A 9,098-nucleotide genomic window follows, 5' to 3' on the forward strand; every position below is an offset into this window, starting at 1 on the left:
GAGCCCCGGCCGTTCGAACGCCGAGGCAGGGGGAGGGCGGGAGTGCGCTCGGCCCCGCCCCGGGCAACGTCCCCCTTTCCACTCCCAAGAGAGCGGTCCTGCACCTGCCCAGGCGGCCTGCAGAAGACTGAAACTTGGTGACCGCTGAGAGCGCACAACTGAATGGTGGCAGGGTGGGGTCTACAGGGAATGACGACAGACCAGGGTACAGAACCGGAAGAGCTTAAGAATAGCCCGCACTCGTCCCCCAAAACACAGACCCATGGCAGAGTGGACGCATCCACAGCGCCCATCTTTATATGGAAACGAAGAATCTCTTCCTCCTTGAGTAACCACTAATACCTTTATTTAAAAAAGAAAAAGCAACTGTTCTTTATTTGATAGGCCCTGGTACATAGCTCCCCCCAATAAGGTATCCTCCAGCACCTCCCTCTACCCCCTCCCCGCCCCACACACAGGATCTGGATCCGGCTTCACTTCCGATTGGCCTGGGCAGTACCGATGACACACTGGTTCACCTGAAGAAGGGCGTTAGACACAGTAAGTTTGCAGAGTAACCAAAAGAATACTCCCCAGATCTCTCACCCCCCTGCAGGGCTGCCCTCAGGGAATGCTGAAATAAGGGCAGCCCCGCAGGGGGCAGGTTCCTGTTAAGGTTCACCTCTGCACTGAGGCCTGCAGGTGAAAAGGCTGAGAGGAGGTGGAAGCCTGGCTGGAAGATACAGAAACGAAGAGAGAAGACTTGCATTTCCAGTAATCCACTGGACTAGGGACTCCAATCCCGCAACTCCCACTATAAAAGCACTTAGCCTAGACAAAATACCCACTTAGAAACGAGGGCTCCTTAGCCAATGGACCACTCTAAGTCTGAGGAGAAAATGTACAAAACGAATCTGAAAACACCTGGGGCCCGTGTAAAGGACATGCAATCAACTTGAAGAAGCTCCTGCCAAAGATGGGATAATTTAAGCATCAGAATAACAGCTGCGAAGGACTGACAGACACCAAATGCATAAAGCTTCTATAAAGTAATACCTTGAATAAAACTCACTAGTCACCTTTGAATGCTTCAACTCATAGTACTTAAAGAATCCAGTATTGGTCTATCGCAGAGTAAATGGACAGGGAAAGTTCTTCATAGAAGAACCCTGACTAATAAATGCAGAACCAGGTAGATAATCACCTTCTAATGAAATAATGGGTCTATGTAAAATTGTTTGACAAAAACCACTAGATTAAAAAAGTCAATAGAGGGCGCCGGCAGGTGGCATGGTAGATAAGGGTGCTCGACTCCCACTTGGCCAAGGTTCTGACTAATAAATGCAGAACCAGGTAGATAATCACCTTCTAATGAAATAATGGGTCTATGTATGATTGTTTGTTTGACAAAAACCACTAGATTAAAAAAGTCAATAGAGGGCGCCGGCAGGTGGCATGGTAGATAAGGGTGCTCGACTCCCACTTGGCCAAGGTTGGAGTCCCAGACCTGGTGGCTTTCTTTCTCACTTTCTTTCCCTCTCTCGCTCTATCACTCTCTAGTCAAAAAAAAAAAAAAAAAAACAGTGGAGGGGCCCAGCAGGTAGCATAGTGTTTTAAGGCCCTGGACTCCCACATGGTGGGTGTGCTTCAAGTCTTGGACCTGGCAGCTGCTTGACAGTCACACTGGGTGTGTGCAAATGCGTGTCAAAAATCCCAGGAGGAGAATGGAGAAGGGACTGCAGCCTGGCCATCCAAGCTGTGTGGGTAGGGTGATTTCTCACTTTCCCTCTCAATGTTTTTCTCTCTGGCAAACCAGGTGCCCTATAGCAAACATCTTTAAAAGATTTTTTTTTAAAGTCAATGGTTTTTTTTTTTTTTTTTTTTTTTAGGTTTTCGCTATAGGGCGCATGCGCTCACCAGACAGACAGAGAGAGACATATACAGAAAGCGAGAAATCACCCCCCCGGGGGGATGGTCACGCGGCAATCCCTTCTCCTCCTTTCTCCTCTTGGGATCTTGGGCACACACACACACGCACCCAGCGTGAGTTTTAAGCCACCGGGTCCGGGACACGAACTGTGGTCAACTACATGGGCATCCAGCGACAAAGCCATTACACTAACTGCTGGTTCCCAAAAGTCAATGGTATTTTTTTCAATTGGTAGGAGGGCACATACCATTCAATAACTTACAGGAAATGTTTCCTTTTTTTTTTTTTTAAAGAATTTATTGTTACTTTTTAAAGATTTGTTACAGGGTGTGCTGTCCAGATACAGAGGGAAAGTGCGGAAAGCAAGTTACTAGGTCTGGGAGTCACACCGCGGCGGTCAGCTGTGGGGCGCCCAGCACCTTAACCAGCATGGCACCTGCCTGCCCCGTGCACTGCACCTTTTACGAGCAGCAGAGGCCAAGATTTAAGCCACAGTTGGCTATGTCAGATCTGGCTTTGGTGGGGACCCCTTCATTTTATTTTTTAAGAGGTGTTTTGCCTTTGGGTGCATGAGCTCAGAGAGACAGAAAATGAGAAGTCACCCCTCTGGGGATGACCATACTGCAATCCCTTCTCCATTCTCTTCTTGAGATTTTGGGCACACACGCCCAGAGTGCGTTTTAAGCCACTGGGTCTGGTTCTCGAACAGTGGTACTCCCCTATGTGGGAGTCCAGTGATACAACCATTATTCCATCTGCTGGTCCCAAACGGGGTGCTTCTAAATGGAAAGATGAGGCAACAACATCCAAATATAAGGAGTACTTATGTCATTAAAAGTAGAATAGCTATGGGCTGGCTCTGTGGCCCATAGTTGTTCTCCATGGTCCACCCTGCTCCTGGTTAAGGCAGCAGGATCCCACATGGCCAACTGCACAGTCTGAATCCTGGATATGGGCACTCCAGGCACTTGTATGTGCCCACCCCAAATCCCAAAAAGATGGAGAAAAGGGTGGGTAAGAACAGCAGCCTGACCATTCCTGGGGGCAGGAAGGAGAGTGCTTCCTCCCTCTCCCTCTGAATCTGGCAAGTGCATGCACCCTCTGGCAATATTTTGTTATTTCTTTTTAAAGAATTATTTTATTTAACTTAATTTATTTCAATTTGACCAGGGAGGGATAGAGAAAGAGAAGGAAAGTGAGAAAGCAAGCTGCCAGGTCCAGGACTCAAACCGTGGTTGGCCACGTGGAAGTCCAGCGCTCCTAACCACCACGCCACCCGCCAGCCTAAAATTAATTTTTAAAATAAATTTCTTGCAGGGAGTGGGGAGCCAGGAGATGGCATAGTAAAGGTACTGGACTCCCACATGGTCGACTGTGGTTTGAGTCTCAGACCTGGCAGCTTGAAACTCATATCAGCACTGTGCATGCATGCCTAAAATCCTGAGAGGACAATGGAAGAGAAGGGATTGCAGCATGGACATCCTCACTGGGGTGTGATTTCTCACTTTCTTTCTCTCTCCCTCTGTGTCTCTGGTGAGAGCACACACCCTATATATAGCAAAAGTCCTAAAAAATAAGTTAAAAAGCACTCCCTGGGGGGGATGATCAAGCCACAATCCCTACTCTTCCACTCTCCTCTCAGGATTTTGGGAATGCATGCACATGGGCCTGGCATGTTTTTCAAGAGCTAGATCCAGGATTCAAACTGCACAGTGGCTCATCCATGTGAGACCCAGCTGCCTTAACTATCACACTCCCTAGCTGGCCCATCTGGCAAAATTCAAAAAAAACACTAGATATTAGATGCATCCCGGTATGACACAATAGGGTATGTACTGCACTATCAATTTTTCTTGCTAAATTTAATTCTGAAGGCCAGCAGATGGCATGATGGTTGGGATGCTAGACTCCCACATGGTCAGCCATGGTTGGAGTGCTGGACCTGGTGATTTGCTGTCGCACTCCCCACTGTCCCGTCTCTCTGGTCAAGTTAAAAAGTAATAATAAAATTAAGTTAAATAAATAATTATATAGGGGCCAGCAGGTGACGTGATGGTTAAGGCAGCTGGACTCCCAGACACACTGTTGACCACAGTTCATGTTCCTGGACCTGGCAGCCTGTTTCCTCACTTTCCCTCACTCTCTCTTGTCAACTTAAAAAATAATAATAAAATAATGACAATGAATAAAATTAAATAATTCTTTTAAAAAGTAATTATACATTAAAAAAAAATTGATTCCGATTCAAATCTAATGAAACCTTTCAATCTAACTACCAGGTAGTAAAAGGTATGGAAAGAAGAGGAAGCACCAGCCAAAATTCAGAATATGGTATATTCTATAGGACAAATGACCCTATTCAATAAACATCATGAAAGTGTGTGTTTGTGGGGGAGTGTTATAGATTAAAAGTAATTTAAGAGATTTCAATGAAATGAAATGGTAGCCTCTGCTTGGGTCCTGATCTGCATAAACCTAATGTATAAAAGATATTTCTGAAGTGTAAACTGGGTATTAGGGCTGGCCCCTAGACTAGTGGTTGAGAGAGACGGCCCGCACAGTCGACCAAGATTCGAATCTCAGCCCTGGCAGCTTGAAAATCATGTTGGGTACATATGCATATGTGCCTAAAATCCTGACAGGATGGCGAAATGGAGAAGGGATTGCACACGTGCCCTCTCATAATTAAGAAAAAAAAAAAAAAGAAAACGGTTGAGGGCCCAGCAGGTGCTGTGGTGGTTAAGACGCTAGACTCCCATAAGACTGATCCTGGTTCGAGACTTGGAGGCTTGCTCTCTCACTTTCCCTCTCTCTCTGGTGCATGTGTGTGCGCTGTAGCAAATTAATGACGATGATGAATAAAGTAAGTAATTCTTAAGAAAAGAGTTCATATTATTGGGCACATGGAATGTTTATATAATAGTAAGTTGGAAAAATCCCTACAGTTTTAATAGACTTTGCAAGATAGCAAAGGAAGTCCTGATCAAAGCAGACGACCAGGGAAACGCCGTGGCAGTAACCCATGCTAATTAGGAGGAAGCACAAGGACAGCAGGACAGAGCTCATGAGACCCTGAATAAAGCCGGAACCCATTGGAGGGCTATGCTGTCAAGAAAAGGGAGAACCGGAGAAAGGCTCATCCCAAGAGGCAGAAAGTAGAACTTTCTGACGTCCTTAACTCTAGTGGGGGGAGCATAAATCTCAAGAATTCATGGCCGCTCACTGACCCTCACGGTGGTGGTTGTGGGGGTGGCTGGAGCCTGAATATATGCTATTTGAAGTAGTCTGAAAAACCCAGTAAGTCTCCTTTGATCCAGCAACTCTATTTCAAGGAATATTTCCCTAGATTGTTAGATGTAACTTAAAAGTACAAATGACTTAGGTAGAAGATAGTCAACATGGCCTTGTTTCTAACAGAAAAAGCATGGAAATAATCCAAGTGTCCAGCAGAGGGAACTGGTGGGTAAGTTTTGATGACCTACACGGTGGGGTCCTAGGCAGGCGTCCTACGGGAGGACCTCTGTGTGCTGATGGAGGAGAATCTTGGGGTTGTTTCGTTAAGCCAAGTAAGTGCAGAACTACATATATATGAGAGGAAGAGAAATGCCTTTTAAACCAAGAGGGGAGTAGGAAACATGCACATAACTTAGACCTGCGAAAAGAAACCTTGGAAGGACAAATACAATGAGAAATGATAAAAGCCTCTACGGACAGGGATGGGGGTGGAGAGGGTGGGAAGGCAGCTGACTTCCCTGCGTTGTGTACAGTAGACAGTAGCTCTCGCTCTAGCTGTGGCCTTTCAGTCACCTCTCTACAGACATTTTTAAAAGTTGTGCTATAGGACACAAGCACTCAACCAGAAGAGACGGGAGAGCAAGTGAGAAAGCACCCCCACCCCAGGCGGATGGCCATGCCACAATCCTTCTCCATTCTCTGAGAGTTTGGGCGTGATTTTCAAGCCACCAGGTCTGGGACCTGAACCTTGTAGTAGGCCATGTGGCTTCCAACCACCTTTAACCTCCATGCCGCCAACCTGCCCCTAGTCCCTAGTCACCTGTTGTTTTGTTTTGTTTTGTTTTTAAACTTACTTCAGGGCCAGCAGGTGGTGTGGTGGTTAAGGGTGCTGGACTCCCACATGGCTGGCTGACTGCAGTTCGAGTCCTGGACCTGGCGGCTTGCTTTCTCACCACTGCCCCCTCTCTCACTCTGTCCCTTTCTGGTCAATGTAAAATAAATAAAGTTAAATAAGAAAATAATTCTTAAAAAAAAAAAACTTACTTCAAAAGTCAATAGTTAAAAAATGGAAGCAGGTGTGTAGTGTCTCAGGCGCCTGGTGAATATAAATCCTTTCTGGATAAACGTTCGAGAGGACAGAAGGGATGGGGACAGAGGAGCCTACAACTACCCAGGGGCCTGGACAGGGCCCGAGCGTGGTGGTAATCACACCTTGGAGGCAAACCGGAGAGAGTTGAGAGTCTCAGAGGCGTTCTCCTCCAGGGGGGAAATGTTCACAAACATGAGCCTGTGGAGAGAAGAGCCCCAATTCCAGCGTTAGTGGCCTTTCAGGGCCTCACCCCAACATCCCAGCCCCTACCCAACCCCAGCCATCTGTCCTGTTCCCTCACATCTTGGCGCTGCCACCCAGAGAGTTCTGCAGCAGGTAGGTGAGCTTGCTGTTCCGGTAAGGCACATGGGACTCCTAGAGGGTGGAGGGAAGACGGGGGTCAGGAAAGAACGGGTTCTGCAAGGCCGACCCCACCCAGCCCTGGGTCCACTACCCCTGCGCCCATTCCCACCTTGTTGCTCAGGGCCATGATGACCAGCCCCAGTGTGGACAGGCTGCTGTTGATGGCCTGTGTTTCGCGAAGGCGTTCCTTCTCCCCGGGTCCGAGACCTAAGCCGGGGTCTAGCCGCTCACTCCCGGCCAGGTCTACGAGGCTGAGGGGAGCCCCACACTGCAGGCCTCTGCTAGCATGCTCCCCAGAGATCTGCAGCTGGAACACACTGTGGCTGCGCGACGACCGCTCGTTCTGAGCCGTGCGGGCCACAGCCCGATTCTGACGGGCCAGCTGAAGCAGGGCCTCCACCTGGAGATGGACAGCGGCAAGGGGCAAAGGCAGAGAGCAGATGAGGGCACGGCGATGCCACGTACAGCCCCTGCCTCCCTTCTACTGAGGAGACAAAATAAGTCAGACGCAGTGTGTCTGAGAATGGAGGGAGGACAATGGTCCAAGAATAAGGAGTACGTGAAGGTGAGTGGGAGGTGCAAGTTTAGAAGACAGCTAGAGGACGGCCTCACTGCCTTGCGCTCTCCAGAAGAGCGTTCAGGCCAAGGCCCAGATGGGACTGTGGTTAGTGGGCTGAGAACAGCCAGCAGGCTGACGTGGCTAGGGTGAACTGAGCAAGGCTCAAGCAGGAAATGAGACCTGGGGTGCGGCTGGCAGAGGCTGGTGACCCTGCCCCTTCAGCAGCTACGTCACTCCTCCTCCTCCCTGGTTAAGGCTGCAGTAACCAGCCTCATGGAATGTGGTGGCCTTGCCTTCCAACCTGCCCTCCGTCCTTCAGTTTTCTCCTGCTCTTTCTCCACCCACCTCCCTCTGTGGCACCCTGTCCACTGCTTTCCATTCCCCAGCTCCAGTGCCCATGGGTCCTCACCTCTTTCTCACAGGAGACAGGGACATATCTGGCATTGGTGACAGTAAGCTCCTCGCTCCCTGGCCCTGCGCGGCGAATCTCACACTCGCCTCCTTGGCCCTTCCGGGCCCCAGTGGCCAGCAGGTCTCGGACAGTCTCATTGTAGATCTCTACATAGCTTGCCACAAAGCTGTAGGTCCAGCCCTGGCAGCCTAGTTCCTGGGCTACGGAGAAGAGGTGCCGTAGGGCCCGGGGAATCATCCCCTCCAACTGGGGGTCTCCTCCAGGCCCACCCTCCATTGTATAGGTCTTGCCACTGCCCGTCTGGCCGTAGGCAAAGATGCACACTGGGTAGCCATCCAGGGCTGACTGGACAAGCATGGCGATCTCTTCAAACACTTCGTCCTGCCCACTTCCTGGCGGGAACACTCGGTCAAAGGAGAAGTCGTGGCGGTTGGTAGGGGCTGGTGCCCCGCTCAGGGTTGCACGCCGTTCATCAGACCGGAAGAGGCTAAGGTGGGTTGGAAGATCGGCAGACCCACCAGGGCCAGGGGGAAACAGAAGGAAGCCAGGGGTTGGGGTGGGCTCCCCTGGAAGGACGGGGCGGACCCGGCAGAATACGCGGATGTTGCCCTTCAGTTCCTGCAGCTGGTTGTGGAGCCGACGGCGTTCCATCTCCAGCCCGTGGAGACGTTCTTCCCGCTCCTCCAGTAAGGTGGCCTGGGCTGCAACCTCCTGCTGCAAGGACGTCACCTCTGCTCGGCTGCTTGACAGAGCTGCTTCTGATGCCTGGAGCCTCCTCTGCCCGGAACAGAACAGGCACAAAAGGTGAGATGCAGCCAAGAACAAGTCATGGGGCCAGGTGGGTGCAGGTGGGGTCTCTGCCCCCACAGGCCTCACAGTCGGGTGAAGGGACAGAAAGTAGGAGATCCTGGAAGTCAGACGGGAATGCTAGGAACATCCAGGAGGGCCACAGGAGGTGCTGCCGAGGCCAACAGCCCAAAGCACAGTGTAGACCAAAGGAAGGATGGGATACAGAAACAGCATTCCAGAAAGAAAAGCCTGTCCGAAAGCTGCCTGAGGGCACCTGGATCATTTTTGGCTACCAGTGGTCCGATTCAGGTGGTGCTCAGCTAGGGGGAGGAGAGCGGGCACAGGAAGAGGGATGAGCGTACAAGGGGCTTTGTGATCAGCAAGGGGACCTGAAAAGAGGGGGGCTAGCTAGAAGACACAGATCTAGGCAGGAGCTATGAAAACAGGATCCAGGACAGAGAGAAGTGGGAAAGAAAGCAAGACGCAGTCAGGAGTAGGCTGGGCAGAGACAGGAGAAGGGCAGCGGTTCCCTGCCAGACACAAACAGCGAGGTCCTGAGCCCAGACACTTCAGGGGGCCCTGCTAGGGACTGTGGCATGGCCTCTGCCAGGAAAGGGGGTCCAGCCTTTGAGGAGAGCCCAGCCCTTACCTCCTGTTCCTCCAGCTGGGAGGTCAGGCCCCTCCGCTCCTCCTGCCATTCCAGCTGTTCTTTCTGGAGCTTTTGCACCAGGCCCTCCTGCGT

The 9,098-nt window shown here is 50.5% G+C and overlaps 1 protein-coding gene across 1 annotated transcript in view; it reads right to left on the reverse strand.

The window, feature by feature from the left end:
• Positions 1 to 6: 6 nt before the first annotated feature.
• KIFC1 (kinesin family member C1) overlaps positions 7 to 9,098 on the reverse strand; it is a gene marked incomplete in the record, with an annotated part of 25,512 nt that continues 16,420 nt past the window's right edge. Inside the window, 6 exon segments of the mRNA XM_027770215.1 lie at positions 7 to 518; positions 6,356 to 6,431; positions 6,535 to 6,608; positions 6,706 to 6,996; positions 7,565 to 8,344; positions 9,006 to 9,092. Coding sequence (XP_027626016.1) covers positions 474 to 518; positions 6,356 to 6,431; positions 6,535 to 6,608; positions 6,706 to 6,996; positions 7,565 to 8,344; positions 9,006 to 9,092 — 1,353 coding nt within the window.

The sequence above is a fragment of the Tupaia chinensis genome, unplaced genomic scaffold (assembly GCF_000334495.1).
Source record: "Tupaia chinensis unplaced genomic scaffold, TupChi_1.0 Scaffold000116_1, whole genome shotgun sequence".
NCBI lineage: Eukaryota > Metazoa > Chordata > Mammalia > Scandentia > Tupaiidae > Tupaia > Tupaia belangeri.